Here is a 20,459-nt window from a genome sequence, read left to right as displayed (position 1 = left end):
TAGGATTGCTGTAATGTATCTTCTTGAGTGGTAGTATAGCTCTATACGTCGTTAAATTCTTGAATGGTTCCATGTGTCACTCCCTCCTTAGTGAGGGATCCTGACACCTACCTTGACATTTTTTCTCTCCTTAAACTCAGCTCACAACCTTGTGGCTTGTCCTTACCATGAAGAGAGAACAGATTCATAACCAGACCCTTAGTTGCGCTCCTTAGGTATGTGTGTATCTTAATTAGATCTCTTCTCTGCCATTTCAGGCTAAGCATGTGAAGCCTTTCCTCATAAGATATACATACCTTCCATTCCCTTGCTGATCTCCTCTTGGATCTTTTCCAAAATGTGAATGCCGTGCTTTAAACTTCATGCCTCAATTGCTGCATGGTGTATTCCAAATGAGGCCTGAGAAGAGGGTATTATAGCGTTGAATTATCATTTCCTTTATGAACACATCCTCCTGTCTGAGCATTTGAGCATTTCTTCTGCTTTTCTCCGAGAAGTTATGTGCTGTGTAGAGATGCACGAGAGGGCAGAATTTTGCTTCACATTTTTAAAGTGTTTTTCAATGATCTGAAATCCATCTGTCTGAATTTTAGCTATGGCACAGGAAGGGTCATGTATAAGGGCCACACCGATACGAATTATACATCTAGATGAGCGACCTTCTACTTCAGCTTGCAAATGTTTATGTGAATCTGAACTTGCCAAATGGAGCCTAAATCCAAATGTCAACTCAGCTCTATGAAAGCACCGAGACTATTTGTCTCACTATTACTCCATCTTCTTGTTCACTACTGCCTTCATTAATTCAAAATAACTTTTTAGAGGATATACAATCAGACACATTTGACAGTGGTTTAAATTTAAATCAAAACTCTTTAAAGCCATAAAGTGCAGTCACCAATCTGCTGGACTGAGGAACCTGGAAGAGAATAACAAGTATTTATTCCAACAGGCACAAAATTTAAAGTAGTCAGCAGGAGTGAAAGCTTTCTCATGCCTGCTTTACTCTAACATGCCACACAGAAATATGCACATGGCCTTTCTCAGAAAGTTCTGTTTGCAGAATGGAAACCAGATGGGAGATGGTCCAAGCTCCTGAGCACATATCCGAATCTGGAAGTGGGCTCTTACACCTGTGCAGATTTCCCATTGACTTCCATGATTCTCCACTTGGGAATAAAGGGACACGTTAATGGGTTTTGTTGCAGGAGTGGGGCTCAAGAAAGCAACTTTTTTTTTCATTGGATCGTCTCTCTTTTAATGTGCTACATGGAGGAATTAGAATGATCCCTTTTGATGCCAGGGCGCTTTGGTGGAGAGAGAGCAGAATGGATGGATCACATTTTATATACTGGTTTTCCCCTGCCAGGCAACTGTCTAAACTGGCCATTATAGTAGCGCCATCCAAAATGAATGCAAACTCTAAATTTGCTCTACAACCTGGTCTTACTTCATGATAACTCAGCATACACTTTAGCACTGGCTAAATATTTCTGTTTATCTTTGGAAAGTCAATGGGACACATTCAGTTACTTATAGGCCGTTGGTCTTTATTCCAAGATGTCTGTAAACAGAGTTATTGTTACAGAGGGAATGACATGTTATCATTTCATAAAGGATTTTGTATTTACATTTTGGCTGTGACTGCCATTACCTGCAGAGCCAACTAGTCTAGGAAAAGTATGGTGTCTAGCACACTGGGCATCTGATCTTGGCTGGTGCCTTTGGATTATAGTGCCAAACAAATTAATAATAATCATTGCAATGAGCAGTGTGATATCTGCATGATGGATACTCAAATTTATCCTTAGTATATTATGAGTATATGACATAATTAGCAGCATGCTGGCAACAGACCCTTTAAATACTATATCAGACTACTATAGTAGTTTCGAACTGGAGTTTTTTGGAAAGCCAAAGCTACATGATAGTCACATGATTCCCAGCAGCCCAACCTCCATTGCAGGCTAGCACACACAATAGATAGGTTGGAGGTGGACTATGGCCATGCAGCTGTGCCCTGCAAGAGGCTCATAATCAAGGTAGGTGGGAGGAGGCTAGTTTGCCATACTAGCCTGCACTAACACAAGTAGGAACCACTGAACCAACACCTACTAGTAGGTCATGTCGCAAACACTTTGTTGCAGATAAAGAGAGGCAACAGTGGAGCTACCCACATGCTGCAAGAACAAGCTTGTGAACATTTGTTTGAACTCCACCTGGCCGTTTGGTTTGACCGTGTTTGTTTCCCTTCTTATTTGCTATTTGCACAAATGGGCTTTTGTTTACACAGATGTTTGGGGGATGGCTGTTCATCTTAACATCATCCACATTAGCTGGCGAGAAAGAGTATTTGTGGTAGACAAACTCTGGCTATTCACTGTGTGCTATTCATTTTGTGAAATACTGCTACTTTGGCGCACTAGGTATTTAGCAGAAATTAGTGCCAGAGATCTGACTGGAATTTACTAGTGCCTTAGAACACCTATAACAAGATAGAAAGTATGTGCCCGCCCACAAATTTTCCCCATCTGGAACAAGTAAACTGCTATCATATAGATTCCTAAATTCCTAGGCCAGAAGGGACCATTGTGATCATCTAATCTGACCTCCTGTATGACACAAACCATAGAACTTCCCCAGAATAATCCCTAGGCACATCTTTTAGAAAAACACATACCTGGTGCAAGGCCAGAGAACAACTGGAGTTGTCCTCCTTCTCTGCTTCTGGAAGGAAGAAAATCCTTCATTTACATGTCTCAGGCAGTTCCTTCTTCCTAATTCACTTCCTGTGCAGATAACAGCTGTCAATTACACTGGTAAAAGGACATAGATGGATCACTTCCTCCCGCTTATCATCAACCAAACAACCCCCCTACATCTAAATGCCTTTAATTTCCTGAGAAATCAGCTGACAACCTGTTCCCTCATTACAACACAGCTCAACTTCTACACTATCCAGCCAGCCCATGCTGGTAAACAACTTTATTGGGAAAACAGTATTGTCACCCCAAGTGTTCAAAAATCGTGAGTGAGGCCCCCCAAATCATAGGATTGGCTTAAAAATCATGGTTCTTTTTCTTGGGCTGCTGGCTTTTGAACCTTTGGGGAGCTCTCGGCTCATGTTCTCAAGCTTTGCTCCAGAACCATGAGGGCCAGAAATCTTTTTTTAAAATGGAAGCTGAGATTCTCACATACGTACGTGGTTCCCAGAGTTGGAGCTTTAAGAAAACTGCCTACTGTCATGATGAGTGTTTGCACCACTTGCAGCAGCAATGGCTCATATTTGTTTATAACACTTCAGTTCTCCAATCAGGGAATGGAAACAATACCATGTGACTTAGGCAAGCAATCAGATGTCATAAATAATGACAGGGAAGGGATTCTCAAATCTTCTTCCAGCCTGGCCCACAAATCAGAGACATCTAAATTCCGTCATTTTTAAACCTGTGGGTCCAAATTGAAACTGAGCCAAGTTTCAAAGCTCTTTGCACATACAATCATCTGGTTTCACACACACCTGTCTCTCTCTGTATGAAATTACCTACTTGGTCATTGTACACTTATTTTGCATGCATAACCCAGGTGCTTATCTTTGACAATTTGGCCTTTTAATTCCACAGGTTTTTGTTTTGTGTTTAGCAAAATCAGGCTGAGCAAAGTGAAAGCTCCAACCATAACTATTAACAATAATAAAACAATGAGTCATGGCGCTTGATATTTTAATTTTTTAATTTAACCCCCCTCTCCCTCCTTTTGGTGAATGTCTCATATCTGCTGTATCAAGAAATGGACAACAGAACACATGCTGAAAGAATTAATCAAATGAATGACATGAACTATCAACTGCCTCATTTTCTTATTAGAGGGCTGCAGTTTAGCTGGCAGAGTGGAGAGGAATTGGCAAATTGGACCGGGACCTTTAATTTCACGGATGATGGAGCAATGAAGAGTGGCAGTGACACAGGCACCAGGTACAAACACACAAGAGAATGACTTTGGAGGGGAGAACTCCAATCGATGTAGATCTCTCTTTGTACAAACTGGGGGCAACAGCATATATAACAGGGGCCAGATTCACCAGGCCACTCTGTGATGCAAAGCATCGAGGGCATACTTGTGAACCTAGCCCTCGATATTTATATAGCTATATATATATACATTGTAATTCCCTGTAGTAGAATTGTTAGGGTGCCTAATAGAAAAAAAATCATTCTGCCAAGATGTTACTATTCCCTTTATTTACTCTATTTTGAAAACTCTTTTTTCTTAAAGAAAATCAATTGAAATCCCCAAAAGTTTTACCGTAGAGGTGTTGTTTTAAGTTTTTTGGAAGAAATGCCGGTGCCCTAATCTACTCCCATTGTTTATTAATCGATTGCTAAAAGCAGTATATTTATAGTTGGTGGTTAAATGAAACACAGTTTGTATTATAAGGTGATTTAACCAATTTGGGCCCCAACTCTGCTATCAGGTTCACATGGACCAATCCTTGTTTCCATGAAGACCCCATTGACAAGGAAAATGATTCACCTGCACAGATCCAGTTGCAGGACTGGGGTCAATACTGAGACTGTCCTCAGGAGAATGTGGGTCTGTGTTATTTCCCCCAACCTCAGAGGCTGGTCCCTATAAGAGATTAATGAATCTGTTACTGTTCCCAGCTAGTGGACTTATTTATTTAGCTCAAGCAATATTCTTTACGTATTTAGTGCTATTGGTCTTGAGGTCAAATCATGCTGTTGGCCAAATCATGCTGTTATCCAACATCGGGCTGCCCTCAACTCCCACTGACTTCAAAGGGAATTGAGGGTGATGAACATCTTGCAGCATCAGGTACAGTATATAGAAGGTATTGGGGTGGGGTAGCTGTGTTAGTCTGTATCCACAAAAACGACAAGTGTTGTTGTTGGTGGCACCTTAAAGACTAACGGATTTATTTGGGCATAAGCTTTCGTGGGTAAAAAAACACTTCTTCAGATGCAACTGAAGTATATAGAAGGGAAGCTCTTAGAAACACAGTTAAGCGAAAAATGTAATAATAAAAAAAAACAGGTCAGATCTATTTCCTGGGTATAAATACAACACTAGAGTGTCTGGATAAATTAAACTCTCTGTGTGAAATATTATCATAAAGTATTTCAGTAACCAATACCCCACTACAGCTAGGGAGCTGACAGCATTTGAAAGACAAACGGAAGTACAAAGGCTGGCCTGCCAAAATCATACAGTCGCACTCAACTAAAGCAGCTCTGCAATTCCTGTTAGGGATCCCTGAGCTGTAATATGATACCATATCAGTGCTACCAGTCGCTCATTCTGTTTAACTAGACAAGGGAGCCTTTGTGAAAAGAACCAACATAACTGCATTTTTAGCCCATGGACTAAAATATTTGGTTTACATATTTTTTAATTTCATTTGTTGTATTGATCTTTTTTATATTCTTTGTGTATATATTTACAGTCCACATATGCCAAGTCTTCAGTGTGGGCACTTGACATAAGAGAAAACAGCATGAGACACAAAGAAAGAAATCTTCGTGCTGAGAATTAATAAAGATAGAGATTTCCCTCCCCTAAGCACCCTTGATAGATCATAGAATCATAGAATCATAGAATATCAGGGTTGGAAGGGACCTCAGGAGGTCATCTAGTCCAACCCCCTGCTCAAAGCAGGACCAATCCCCAATCAAATCATCCCAGCCAAGGCTTTGTCAAGCCTGACCTTAAAAACTTCCAAGGAAGGAGATTCTACCACCTCCCTAGGTAACGCATTCCAGTGTTTCACCACCCTCCTAGTGAAAAAGTTTTTCCTAATATCCAACCTAAACCTCCCCCACTGCAACTTGAGACCATTACTCCTTGTCCTGTCCTCTTCTACCACTGAGAATAGTCTAGAACCATCCTCTCTGGAACCACCTCTCAGGTAGTTGAAAGCAGCTATCAAATCCCCCCTCATTCTTCTCTTCTGCAGACTAAACAATCCCAGTTCCCTCAGCCTCTCCTCATAAGTCATGTGTTCCAGACCCCTAATCATTTTTGTTGCCCTTCGCTGGACTCTCTCCAATTTATCCACATCCTTCTTGTAGTGTGGGGCCCAAAACTGGACACAGTACTCCAGATGAGGCCTCACCAATGTCGAATAGAGGGGAACGATCACGTCCCTCGATCTGCTCGCTATGCCCCTACTTATACATCCCAAAATGCCATTGGCCTTCTTGGCAACAAGGGCACACTACTGACTCATATCCAGCTTCTCGGCCACTGCCACCCCTAGGTCCTTTTCCGCAGAACTGCTGCCTAGCCATTTGGTCCCTAGTCTGTAGCGGTGCATTGGGTTCTTCAGTCCTAAGTGCAGGACCCTGCACTTATCCTTATTGACCCTCATCAGGTTTCTTTTGGCCCAGTCCTCCAATTTGTCTAGGTCCCTCTGTATCCTATCTCTGCCCTCCAGCGTATCTACCACTCCTCCCAGTTTAGTATCATCCGCAAATTTGCTGAGAGTGCAATCCACACCATCCTCCAGATCATTTATGAAGATATTGAACAAAACCGGCCCCAGGACCGACCCCTGGGGCACTCCACTTGACACCGGCTGCCAACTAGACATGGAGCCATTGATCACTACCCGTTGAGCCCGACAATCTAGCCAACTTTCTACCCACCTTATAGTACATTCATCCAGCCCATACTTCTTTAACTTGCTGACAAGAATACTGTGGGAGACCGTGTCAAAAGCTTTGCTAAAGTCAAGAAACAATACATCCACTGCTTTCCCTTCATCCACAGAATCAGTAATCTCATCATAGAAGGCGATTAGATTAGTCAGGCATGACCTTCCCTTGGTGAATCCATGCTGACTGTTCCTGATCACTTTCCTTTCGTGTAAGTGCTTCAGGATTGATTCCTTGAGGACCTGCTCCATGATTTTTCCGGGGACTGAGGTGAGGCTGACTGGCCTGTAGTTCCCAGGATCCTCCTTCTTCCCTTTTTTAAAGATGGGCACTACATTAGCCTTTTTCCAGTCATCTGGGACTTCCCCCGTTCGCCACGAGTTTTCAAAGATAATGGCCAATGGCTCTGCAATCACATCCGCCAATTCCTTTAGCACTCTCGGATGCAACTCGTCCGGCCCCATGGACTTGTGCACGTCCAGCTTTTCTAAGTAGTCCCTAACCACCTCTTTCTCCACAGAGGGCTGGCCATCTACTCCCCATGTTGCGATGCCCAGCGCAGCAGTCTGGGAGCTGTCCTTGTTAGTGAAGACAGAGGCAAAAAAAGCATTGAGCACATTAGCTTTTTCCACATCCTCTGTCACTAGGTTGCCTCCCTCATTCAGTAAGGGGCCCACACTTTCCTTGGCTTGCAGTTGGACTATCCTTTATTGTTGGGTTGGAGAGCGAGAACTCTAGACTATGTTGTTCAAAGTAGTTATAAGGAAAACAGATACATCTGAGATTAAGAATTTGGATCTGATTTTCAACCTGCTTACTCCTGCAAAAGTTAGTGTCTCAGTTCAGATTCAGCCTGTTATACAAACAGGCTGTAAATGTACAAGTCAGATCTGGATTTCAAACCCCACTGAAGTCCAATGCCAAATGCATGTGTGAATGTTTGTAGAGTTGGGGGATTAGGATTTTGTGTTGTGGGTAAGTCCCTCTCTCAAAAATATATTAGTATGCATATGCCCACATCATATGTGACTGTAAATTGAAAATACAGAAATAAGAACTATATGTATGAAATACCTGGAGGCGATACCATATGATGACTTGCAGAGCTAGTTGATAAATTGCATTTACCAGGCCCCTTTGGCCACCTCATCTGCCCTCTGCTCACTAGACTTTCCAGGGATTTATCCGAACACTCCAAAACTCTGAGCATCTTTACACTGCTGATATTTATTAAAAACTGCCAGCCACAAAAACGATTCATTCTTTCTACCAAGTTTGGAACTTGCTGCCTAAATTACATTGGTCTGAGGTGTGTTGATTTTAATTCTATATGTAAATCCTTGGGAAGGTGTCTAATGAGCACAAGGTAGGTGAGGTGGTCAAAGGTGCATAGTAAATGCGATTTATCGCATAGTCTGTAGTTTATCAGAGAGTGTCACTTCCTTGTAAAGTGTTTATGTAAATATTTATATCACTTTGAACAGATATTATTATAATGATATAAAACTAACACACCTCTGACAAATGCAGAGCTCTATGATGTATATAAATAATGTGTCTGTGTATGCAGCACAGAAATAAGGTCGCAGGGTATGGGGGGGTCATCACTTCTGCACTGCCTTCAGAGCTGGGCTCCCAGCCAGCAGCCGCGGCGCTTCCTGTAGCCGGTTCCCGGAGATGGGTCTGACCCTGATTCAGGAGCAGCCCCTGCAGGGAAAGAGGAAGTCCTGTCCCTCCCCAGCCCGGCCAGGACTAGCAGCTGGAGCCCAGCGCATGGTAGGAGCCCCCATCTCCCGCAATACCCATGTCCCACAGGGGAGATCAGATTTCACACTCCATGATGTGTTTTTTCATGTCCGTGAATTTGGTAGGGTCCTAATCATACAGTATATTTGCACACTGCCGTCTGTGTTTGCTATTTAATTATTTTTAAAATAAATGATTACTAACCAATAAGGGTGTCATCCGAAGTGCAAATATACATTCTAGCAATACTGACTTTAGACCCAGCCCTGGCCCAACAGACCCTTTAAAGACCTGTTGTAATGTAGGTAGATGGGTGCATCTGACATATTCCTGCCTTTTATAGCAACATACTTAGGGCGTGAGCCCTCAAATCTCCTTGGCGAGGATAGTAGTAAAGGGTAGTGGCTCACCTTGCTGGACTTGGCTCTTAATAGAGAAGGGGCCAAAATTCTTCATGAGAGAGAACAGGAAGAGCCCAAGGTATCGCTTGCGATGCTAAAAAGGGAAACAAAAAATAATATTGTTCAGGCATAGTGATTGATGTTATAAGATTTGCCATGTGCTCTGATAACCCCCCCCCTCCCATATGGGTCATATGGACAACAAGATCAGCTGCTTATTTCAATCCGAGTGATGGGAATGAACTTGATTAAAATAAGCAAACAGCAGTGTATTCAAAATGAGAGCGTTCTGGAAGGATGGAATTAAAATAGGTTTCCCTGCAGCATCCCCCATCACTGCGTGTCACAAAGGAGCTGATGTGGTCTTGATGCATCACCCTAGAAAGCAAAAAGAGACCAAAGCCTCTCCATTTCCAAAAATTAAAGACATTATTTTGACACATTGTATCCTGGGCATGCCTTCCGAAGAGAAAACATGACAATCCATGTTACGGTTGATATTACCAGAAGTCCCTCTCAGAGCAGTCAATAACCATGTAAGATGACCCTGAAAGTTTGGAGGCTGTGGTATTCTTATCAGTACTGTTACATAGTGTCCTCTGCAGGGAGGGTTTACTCTGGATGAGTAGACAAACAATGGGCTACTAGTCTGAACTTTTGATGCTTCCTCAAGGACTGCTTTTTTTAGTTCCTGATGATACTCCTACCACTGCTACAATGTAGGTGTAAGTATAGGTTCGAAGTGACCATGCAGATGCAGGAGAATATACTGTAAGGAACGATTCTGCAATGGCAGGACTAGACCTTAGGTCAATTACCATCTATATTGTCTGTGATAAGCATATTGAGCAGCTGAGCTAAATAGTGCTAAATCCCAAATGAGCAGTGTATCAAATTGAGGAGGAGGTCAAAATCAGAATTCTACTGAACAGGAGATGAGATCTCTTGCCAGGAGGACACAGACAGGAAGAGATAGTAGTGGTGAAGATGGCATCCCCTGGAATGACCATCATAATCCTAATTGTGCAGATGTGTCAATTGTCTGCAGATGTCATGGGGCTTTCTCACAGGATTCCAGAATGGAGACATCCCTGAAATCCAACAGGAAGAACCATGAACATCTCCAAGGGCTAGTCTACGCTAGAATCGCTACCGTGGCGCAGCTGTACTGATTTAGCTGTGCGGATGTAGCATGGCTAGTGCTCTCTGCTGGCAGGAGAGATCTCTCCCGTTGGCTCAATAACTCCGCTTCCCTGAGCTTTGTTGGTGGGAGAGCATCTCCCGCTAACATAGCACCGTGCACACCAGCACTTAGGTTGGTGTGCCATACGTTGCTCAGGGCAGTTGCTCAGCTTTTCCACACTCCTGAGCGACTTAAGTTGTATCAAAGTAAGCGCTAGTGTGTACAAACCCTAAGATTCACTCGGGTGGGGATGCATAAGACTAGGGTCATCATCAGTGCATACCCTGTGGTGCAGATTAGTAGCTAAAAGCTAGAGGCCCCTCTTAGTGATAAGCACACATCCACAGTTTGGGAATTCAGGTCCAGTGTGGGGAAGCATCTGAATTTTTGGATGCTTGACTGAACACCTAAAATTTGGAAAACTGGGCAAAATATCTCATGGGAACAGTCTTCCTATAAAGAGAAGGAGTTCTCGTGGCACCTTAGAGACAAACAAATGTATTTGAGCATAAACTTTTGTGAGCTACAGCTCACTTTATCGGATGCATTTGTAGCTCACGAAAGCTTATGCTCAAACACATTTGTTAGTCTCTAAGGTGCCACAAGTACTCCTTTTCTTTTTGCGAATACAGACTAACACGGCTGCTACTCTGAAACCAGCCTTCCTATAGGTATCTTGGCACTTCAGATGCAGTCTCTAATCTGAAAGTGGAGAAGCTTGTGGAAATGGAGGAGAACTAAGTTAGCCAAACATTTCAGAACCTCATAAAAGGTTTGGTTCTAAAAACTAGTGAAGGTTCGGAGATTCACAGATTTTTAAGGTCTGAAGGGACCATTATAATCATCTAATCTGACCTCCTGTATAACACAGGCCACAGAACCTCACCTAGTAATTTCTGCAATAAGCCTGTAATTTCTGTTTTGAGTGATAGTGTATCTTTTACACAGATATTCAGTCTTGATGTAAAGACTTCAAGTGATGGAGAATTGAGTGCATCCCTCAGTAAACTGTTCCAATTGCTAATTACCCTCACTGTTAAAAATGCATGACTTATTTCTAGTCTGCATCTGTCTAGTTTCAGGTTCCAGTCATTGGATCTCATTATGCCTTGTTCTACTAGATAAAAGAGCCATAAACGCCAACTCCATGGGTGCTCCAGGGGTGGAGCACCCACAAGGAAAAAATAGTGGGTGCTCAGCACCCACCAGCAGCCCCGCGGATCAGCACCTCCCGCACAACCCGCTGGCGGGCCCTGCGAATCAGCTCCGTCCTCCCAGCGCCTCCCACCCACCGCAATCAGCTGTTCAGCAGTGTGCAGGAGGCGCTGGGAGAGGGGGGAGAAGAGGCGGGGATGGAGTGGAGGGTGAGAAGAGGCAGGGTGGAGTCTGGGGCAAGGGGAGAAGTGGTGGTGGGGTCTGCGGCAGAAGGGGGTTAGTGCACCCCCTGGGAACCGAGGAAGTCGGCGCCTATGTAAAGAGCCATATGCCATCAAAAATCTCTTCCCCATTTACGTACATGTAGACCAGGATGAAATCACCTCTTAACCTTCTCTTGGGTAAATGAAAGGTGTGAGACTTAAGAAGCTCAATCTTATTAGGTATGTCTCTTCCAATCCTTGACTCATTCTTGTAGCACTTTTCTGAACCCTTTCCAATTTTTCAATATCCTTTTTGAAGAGTGGGACCCCCCCCCCCGAACTGGATACAGTATTTCAGTAATGGTCTCCCCAAAGCCATATAGAGGTAACATGATCTCCCTACTCCAGTTGATATTCCTCTGCATGGGTGCTGGGACTAAGGGTGCTGGTGGTGTTGCCCCCATCTCCCCCCTTCCCCCTGGATTGAAGTGATATCCATTATATACAGGGTTTACAGTTTGGTTCAGTGGCTCTCAGCACCCCTACTATAAAAATTGTTCCAGTGTCCCTGTTCCCCTGTGTATACACTTGAGAATAGTGCTCAGCCTCTTAGCTACAGTAGCACCTTGGGAGCTTATGTTAAGTTGGCTATCTACCATTACCCCAAATTCTTTCCAGTGTCATAGTCTGTCAGTGCTCTTCTTTCCAAACACGTTCACCCATCCGTAGCCCTTACTGTTGCCACTGCTCTTAATTTTTATTAGTGCTATTATTACTTACTCTGTCAGGTCAGGCTACGCCTGCTTACCAGAGTAGATGGTATTCTCTGTGGCTCATCAAACCCACTGTCTTGTGGGTAGTCCGGAAGGGTGTAAGGCTAAGGGAGCAACCCCTGACAAAAAAGCCCCAGTGCCTTGTGGGTGAATTCAGGAGAATGGAAGACGATGAGAGTAAACTTAGACAGAATATTTGGAGTGGAGCCCCAGAGGTGGTCAGGTACTAACATTTTAGTATCTTCAGCGGATCGGGTACCAGATATCATAGAATCATAGAATATCAGGGTTGGAAGGGACCCCAGAAGGTCATCTAGTCCAACCCCCTGCTCGAAGCAGGACCAATTCCCAGTTAAATCATCCCAGCCAGGGCTTTGTCAAGCCTGACCTTAAAAACTTCCAAGGAAGGAGATTCTACCACCTCCCTAGGTAACGCATTCCAGTGTTTCACCACCCTCTTAGTGAAAAAGTTTTTCCTAATATCCAATCTAAACCTCCCCCATTGCAACTTGAGACCATTACTCCTCGTTCTGTCATCTGCTACCATTGAGAACAGTCTAGAGCCATCCTCTTTGGAACCCCCTTTCAGGTAGTTGAAAGCAGCTATCAAATCCCCCCTCATTCTTCTCTTCTGCAGACTAAACAATCCCAGCTCCCTCAGCCTCTCCTCATAAGTCATGTACTCTAGACCCCTAATCATTTTTGTTGCCCTTCGCTGGACTCTCTCCAATTTATCCACATCCTTCTTGTAGTGTGGGGCCCAAAACTGGACACAGTACTCCAGATGAGGCCTCACCAGTGTCGAATAGAGGGGAACGATCACGTCCCTCGATCTGCTCGCTATGCCCCTACTTATACATCCCAAAATGCCATTGGCCTTCTTGGCAACAAGGGCACACTGTTGACTCATATCCAGCTTCTCGTCCACTGTCACCCCTAGGTCCTTTTCTGCAGAACTGCTGCCTAGCCATTCGGTCCCTAGTCTGTAGCGGTGCATTGGATTCTTCCATCCTAAGTGCAGGACCCTGCACTTATCCTTATTGAACCTCATCAGATTTCTTTTGGCCCAATCCTCCAATTTGTCTAGGTCCTTCTGTATCCTATCCCTCCCCTCCAGCGTATCTACCACTCCTCCCAGTTTAGTATCATCCGCAAATTTGCTGAGAGTGCAATCCACACCATCCTCCAGATCATTTATGAAGATATTGAACAAAACCGGCCCCAGGACCGACCCCTGGGGCACTCCACTTGACACCGGCTGCCAACTAGACATGGAGCCATTGATCACTACCCGTTGAGCCCGACAATCTAGCCAGCTTTCTACCCACCTTATAGTGCATTCATCCAGCCCATACTTCCTTAACTTGCTGACAAGAATACTGTGGGAGACCGTGTCAAAAGCTTTGCTAAAGTCAAGAAACAATACATCCACTGCTTTCCCTTCATCCACAGAACCAGTAATCTCATCATAAAAGGCGATTAGATTAGTCAGGCATGACCTTCCCTTGGTGAATCCATGCTGACTGTTCCTGATCACTTTCCTCTCATGTAAGTACTTCAGGATTGATTCTTTGAGGACCTGCTCCATGATTTTTCCAGGGACTGAGGTGAGGCTGACTGGCCTGTAGTTCCCAGGATCCTCCTTCTTCCCTTTTTTAAAGATTGGCACTACATTAGCCTTTTTCCAGTCATCCGGGACTTCCCCCATTCGCCACGAGTTTTCAAAGATAATGGCCAAGGGCTCTGCAATCACAGCCGCCAATTCCTTCAGCACTCTCGGATGCAACTCGTCCGGCCCCATGGACTTGTGCACGTCCAGCTTTTCTAAATAGTCCCTAACCACCTCTATCTCCACAGAGGGCTGGCCATCTCTTCCCCATTCTGTGATGCCCAGCGCAGCAGTCTGGGAGCTGACCTTGTTAGTGAAAACAGAGGCAAAAAAAGCATTGAGTACATTAGCTTTTTCCACATCCTCTGTCACTAGGTTGCCTCCCTCATTCAGTAAGGGGCCCACACTTTCCTTGGCTTTCTTCTTGTTGCCAACATACCTGAAGAAACCCTTCTTGTTACTCTTGACATCTCTTGCTAGCTGCAGCTCCAGGTGTGATTTGGCCCTCCTGATATCTTTCCTACATGCCCGAGCAATATTTTTATACTCTTCCCTGGTCATATGTCCAACCTTCCACTTCTTGTAAGCTTCTTTTTTATGTTTAAGATCCGCTAGGATTTCACCATTAAGCCAAGCTGGTCGCCTGCCATATTTACTATTCTTTCGACTCATATATTGGTTCTTCCTCTCCTATGGATTTTACTGGTGATGCTAAGAGTGGGGTCCTGATGCATGAGCAACTCAGGGCCTCCATATCATTTGCCCAGGCTTGTGCCCTGGAGAGGTACTCCAGCTTCACCTCGAACATCGACCAAACACGGGAGGCAGCAGTCACTGGTTCTAAGCTCTTACTCAATTGGTGTAGAGTTGAGTGCCAGGGGCTGCCTCCGACGGTGGGAGAGATCAGCGAATCTCACTGGACAACTGTAAGTGGGGGAATAGCCCCACTCTTGTGGGGAACTTTCCTGGCTTCTGCACTACCCCGGTGAAGTGGGCTAGCGAAAGGATCTGAGTCCTCGCTCCCACTTCCTTTACCCAGTGGCCTCCCTGCCCTTGAGGACTCCCCTTCCACTTTCCTGTCTGGCAGAGTCCTTGTAACCCCAACAAGGCTGGGCCCAGGATTCCTGGGGGGCTCGACCCCCAACTCTGCTGTGGTCACCTAGGACAGGGGCTAGGGTGTCCCCACTCCGGGGTACTCTCTCTGCACTGGGCACTTCTCTGACCCACTGACCATTACATACAATTGAAAGCAAATGCAAGTTATTTAATCAACAATTAAATTTAAAAAGAATAAGGAAGAATGGGAAAGGTTAAAGGAAACACATCACCCCGCTCTGTGGCAGGGAACATCACAAACAGTGTCTCTGGAATGTCTGGGCAGTTCACAGTCTGCTCCTTGTAAGTCCCAGGCCTCCTGCTCAGGCCCTGGCTGTGCTGCAGGGATGCTGTGGGTTGGACACTTGCTCTGGTGGTGGCCGCACGCTCTCAGGCTCTAGGTGGTAGGACCCTTCTTCCCAGTGTCACCCCCGCCCTGTCGGGGTTACGATCCAAGCCTGGCCTGCAGAGCCTGTTGGCTGAGGCATCTCTCTGTGCTGGGCCCGCTGCCCAGGGTCCCCCTCGGTCTCCCCAGCTGCTCACCACACCCAGCTCCGGACTGCTCCAGCCCCAGCTCCACCGCTCTGTCTCTGCACTGCTGCTGCTGCTCTGCCTCCAGCTCCCTGGGCTGCTTCTCTGGCCCCTCTGGCTCTGGTTGCTGCAGCTCTGCTCCCAGGACAGGTCTGATCTGCAGGCTGCTTCTGTGACTGCTCCCAGCACTGACCTGCTTCGTGGGCTGCTTTTCTGGCCCTTCTGGCTCTGGTTGCTGCAGCTCTGCTCCCAGGGCAAGTCTGCTCTCTCTGGGCTGTGCCTCTGGCTTTGGGGCTGCAGCTCTGCTCCCAGGACAGGGTCTGCTCTCTCTGGGCTGCTTTTCTGGTCCCTCTGGATCCGGCACAGCTCTGCTCCCCAGCTTAGCTCGGGTCCCTGCTTTCTCTTTAGCTCGGCCCCACTCTGTCTGTCTGACCCAGGCAAAGCCAGCTCACATGGAGGAGGACGGGACCTCCCTGGCCTCCTGACTCCCTGATTAGCCTGCTCGCCCTGTCATTCAGGCTGACCTGGAGCATTGGCCTCTCCCTATTGTTCCTGGGGGCTGTCAGTCTCAGGGTTCTGATTCCCCATCGACCCTTCCGCCTTTTTAGTACTGGGAGCTAGAAAACCAAAACACCCCCACTGAATGTTAGTAAGGGGGCAACAGTCCCCTTACACCACTATCGCCTGCCATAAAACTGGGCAACCCCCAGACAATAGGGTGTTGTCCCACCACAGTTTGCCTGCTTCAGTGGGTGCTTGGAGCTTAGTTTTATGACACGAAAAGTGGATTGTAACCAACGCACCAGGCAAATCAAGTAAAAGAAAGAAAACATCCTTAAAGACAGGGTGCTGGAACATTCACACCGTGACAACTGGATTATCTAAGGACCTTCAGCAGATCAAAGACGCATGTAAAACTGCCATGATCAATGACAAGCTGAAACAACTCAATGTGGATATCCCATCCCTCCAAGAAACCCGGCTAGCATCATGTGGCTCTCTCAGAGAAAATGACTACACATTTTTCTGGCAGGGAAAAAGCACAGAAGAAATGCAAGAGCATGGAGTGGGATTTGCCATCAAGAACTCACTTCTGGGGATGATTGAGCCACCTACGAATGGATCAGAGAGAACTTTGGCACTATGTTTGTTCACATCTGAAGGCCCAGCCAACCTTGTGAGTGTGTATGCCCCAGCACTCACCTTGTCTTCTGATATCAAGGACCAGTTCTATGACCAGTTGAACCCTGCAAGGTGGGAGTGTCCCAGTGCTCGGGCTAGAGCCCAAGCCTGACCGTCTACGTCATGTGGTGGGGCATCTGCCCCACACTGACTCATAAGAGGTTAATAGAGCCCTTGGGAGGCTGCACAGGAGGCAGCCAATCAGAGAGAGGCTGTGATGAGCAGGCAATCAGGGCTGGGCTGGCCCATATAAGAGCAGAGCAGCTTCAGTCACTCCCTGGAGCTTGAGGAGGACTGGCTGACTGGCAGGCGGAGGGCAGCCAGCACCCTGGGCAGAGCGGTGCTGCAGGCAGAGACTCAGGGAGCTAAAGGCAGCTCCTGGCAGGCTGCAGAGATCTGCAGGCTGAGGCCCTGAGGCAAGGGCAAAAAGGGTGCTGGGGCCGTGGGGAAGTGGCCCAGGGAGATCTACAGACGAGTCGGAGGTGACGCAGCAGGTGGCAGCCAGTCACAGGGTCCCTGAGCTGGGACCCAGAGTAGTGGGCAGGCCTGGGTCTCTCCCCCCCCCCCCCCGCCACTTGCCACTGAGGAAGTGGCTGGACTGGGACTGCGATACTGTCCCCCGGGTGGGGGGAACATGGAGTGTGGCACAGCCGGAGGGCTGTGTCATGAAGAGGATGCTGTAGTCTTGGGAGTGATGTGGGTCCCAGGAGCAGAAGTGACGGTGCTGAGATATCACCAGTAGAGGGCACACTGATGTACAGAGCGAATCCCCAGGACAGCCAGCAGGAGGTGCCACAGTGGTGAGTTGAACCTCATCGCACACCACAGTTGGACAGCCCCTTAGCCTGAGCCCCATCAGCCTGAGCCAGCTGGCACGGGCCAGCTAGAGGTGACTAATTGCAGTGTGGACATACCCTGTGTAGCTTGAAAGCTTCTCTCTCACCAACAGAAGTTGGTCTAATAAAAGCTATCACCTCACCCACCTGGGACTTGGGACCAACATGGCTGCAACAACACTGCTTAAAACACAGGCCTGGCACATGGTTTTATGAGCCACTCCGAGACCCAGCAAAGGTTCACCAGCAGTAGGCTGTGTGGGGCATTGTTTTTTACTGCCTTTCTGGGTACAGGCCTACAGCAGTGTTGCAAAATAGACAGGCTTGGCCTGCTAGGCCAGGCTCTTATTAGAGAGAAGGCAAAAGGCGAAGGATAGGAAAGCAAAGAAATAAGGGAAGGAAGGATAAGGACACACACCTAGTTTCACATCTGGGATTTTGCCAGAGCCAGTGAAGGTGGCGATGTCATTGGGGTCCCTTTGACTGGCTGGGACTGGTCAGGGCATTGCTCAGGCCCAGGACAAAGAAGGGCCAGTGGCGTTGTGGTGGACTCTAGGGTTTCAGGAGACGGGAGTAGCAGCTACGATGGTGAAGCTTGCACCTTTCTGCTTTTCTTTTAGTCACCAGCATTTTTGGCCGACAGCTGCTGCTGCTTAATTTTTCCCCATGAGGTTTTCTTTTAAGGAACCCAAAAGGGAGTGGTGGGTGGAGTAGTCTTTCCTCTTATTATTCTCTTTACCAGTTTGGGCTAATTTTCCACACACCAATTTTGGTCTATTGATTTTTTTCAGTCCGCCACTTTTCTTATTTACCAGGCATGCTGTTAACACAGTCTTTAAATTAACTGACTAGGCCTTTTTTGTTTAGACTAATTTAGTCTTTCTGTCTCCCTTTCCCACCTTCTCCCATTAATTATTATTGTTATAGGGTGTTATGACATTGAGTGAACTTTTACTCCCTCCTTACCCTTGATCTTACAATTAGGATAACTTTGTAGGCCCAGTTATTACAACCTCCCCACCCCCCCAAGTCACGCTTTCACTTTAAAGACCCTTCCCTTCCCAGTATCTAGCTACCACCAATGAAGTGAGCTGTAGCTCATGAAAGCTTATGCTCAAATAAATTTGTTAGTCTCTAAGGTGCCACAAGTACTCCTTTTCTTTTTGCGAATACAGACTAACACAGCTGCTACTCTGAAACATAGCTACCACTGATAGTTTATCAGACTGCAGAAACAGCATACAAAGCAATGTGACTTTTTTGTCCCGTGCCCCTAGAGGAGTGTAAATTGATCCACATGCTGTACTGTTCCCACTCCCTTGCCAGTTCTGAGCAGCTATGAAAGCAGGAGATTCCATTTGGCAATGATATGTTTTCAGGTGTTCTTTTTCACAGATACCATGTGAAAGGTTATTTCATTTAATGTCAGTGGCTGGAGTCATGTACTCAGTGTTATTGGTGCAATCTCATTCTAGTTAACAGGGATCCACTGGTATAGAGTGAGAGCAGAACCAGAACTCCTGGGTTCTCATTCTGGCTCTGCCACGCCAGTCATTTAACATTAGCTTCCTCATCTGTAAAATTGGGAAATTACCTACCTACCTTTCAGGGATATGGTGAGGATTAGTTTATATTTGGACAGCCTTTGGAAGATGTAAAATGCGAGGTAAGTGTTACTGTGTGGCTAACAAATTTGAGGTCAGAATTTAGAAGGAGATAATACATTCATCAATTTATTTGGGCCAAATCCTGAAATCTCTGTTAATGGCCAAACCTTGCTAGCCTTATTCTCGTATTCACATTGAATTATTCATTTGAGGAAGGCAAGAGAGATTTGGCCCTCACTCAGGTCCTCCATTAAAGTCAAAAGGGCTTTTCCCTTATTTAGAACTTCATAAAAGCCTGCAGGACCTGGCCCTTTACTTCTCATTTTCTTAGCCACCAGAAGGTGTTTGGTTTTGGAGAAAAGCTTGTTCTTCCTACAGTGAGCTCATAACCCTGTCCATATGGCATCAGGATCCCTTGCTGTGGAAGTATGACACGCGGTCATCACAAACTGAGTATGATGACTTAGATACAGAAGCCAGTAGGAGAGAAAGCTCTCGTTTAAAGACCCACGTCTGATAATGACACTTAACTATATTTTAAAAATCAGCACAATATATCTAATGAACTGATGCCCCAATGGTAGAGTCCCCCTAGGGCAGGACTGAGGTTGCAGACATAAGTAATGGAGCATGAGCAAGGAGATCTTGGAGGTCAGGGAGAAGAGGTAACTTGACAGCAGTTGATCGAAGAGCTCAGAGTTACACTAGCCAATGCACAAGCATGGTGCCAATTCCTCCTCTCAGTAGTGAACTCAAAAGCTGCACAGCTATAAACAAAAGCATGAAGGAGAAATGAAGGTTAGAGAGGAAGAAAGCCTTAGCTAGTCGGCGCTGGAAGGCCACAGTGCAAGTCACATTTCTTTTCACTACTGAGAGTCATAAGGAGAGAATCCTCTTCCTGCAATTGCAGCTCTAGGTGTGGTCTTAAGACCTGCGATTTGATGCTAGAAAGAGCCATCAAATATTAGATAACCAAAAGTGACCTGAATGTACATAGAGCAGTATGTAAACAAAGTGTATAGGGTACCACTATGAGAAAATCTAACCCAGTGTGTTTGCATCTTTGGGCATGTTACAGCTCCTGTACGTGTACTGTATATTTTGATATCGTTTGACCCATTTTGGACTTATGTGAAGATTCATGTATTTTTGTTTCAGTGTGTATATTTTTTGCATCAGTGTGTATTTTCAGTTAATTGGTGGTCTTGGGGCTGAGAGACATAAATTACTCAGGTTTCCAGAGATTGGGGGACGGGGGGAGATAAAGTAGAGAGAGGTGATATTCTGGGCATGCATTGTAAAACTTCTTTGAAGTAATGGAAGAATGATCATTGTTCTTGGGAAGGTAGAACATCGAGCCCCACTGGGTAAAGGGGATTGCTGTTGAGTGTCTGACAGTGAGAATGTGCACCTGGGTAATCAATAGTTTAAAACAAAATAAAATGTACCCTGCTGCCATTTCTT

The 20,459-nt window shown here is 45.8% G+C and overlaps 1 protein-coding gene across 4 annotated transcripts in view; it reads left to right on the top strand.

Moving 5' to 3' along the window:
• ST8SIA5 (ST8 alpha-N-acetyl-neuraminide alpha-2,8-sialyltransferase 5) overlaps positions 1-20,459 on the top strand; it is a 73,691-nt gene that overhangs the window by 20,699 nt on the left and 32,533 nt on the right. For 2 of the 4 annotated variants that reach the window (XM_074952327.1, XM_074952326.1), the window contains exon 2: positions 3,867-3,974. The exons of the other annotated variants lie outside the window; for them this stretch is intronic. In XM_074952327.1, the coding sequence (XP_074808428.1) occupies positions 3,867-3,974 (108 nt within the window). The remainder of the gene's footprint in view (positions 1-3,866; positions 3,975-20,459) is intronic. 4 annotated transcript variants of the gene reach the window in all.

The sequence above is a fragment of the Natator depressus genome, chromosome 5 (genome assembly GCF_965152275.1).
Source record: "Natator depressus isolate rNatDep1 chromosome 5, rNatDep2.hap1, whole genome shotgun sequence".
Lineage (NCBI taxonomy): Eukaryota > Metazoa > Chordata > Testudines > Cheloniidae > Natator > Natator depressus.
This window is presented reverse-complemented; position numbering and strand designations above follow the sequence as displayed.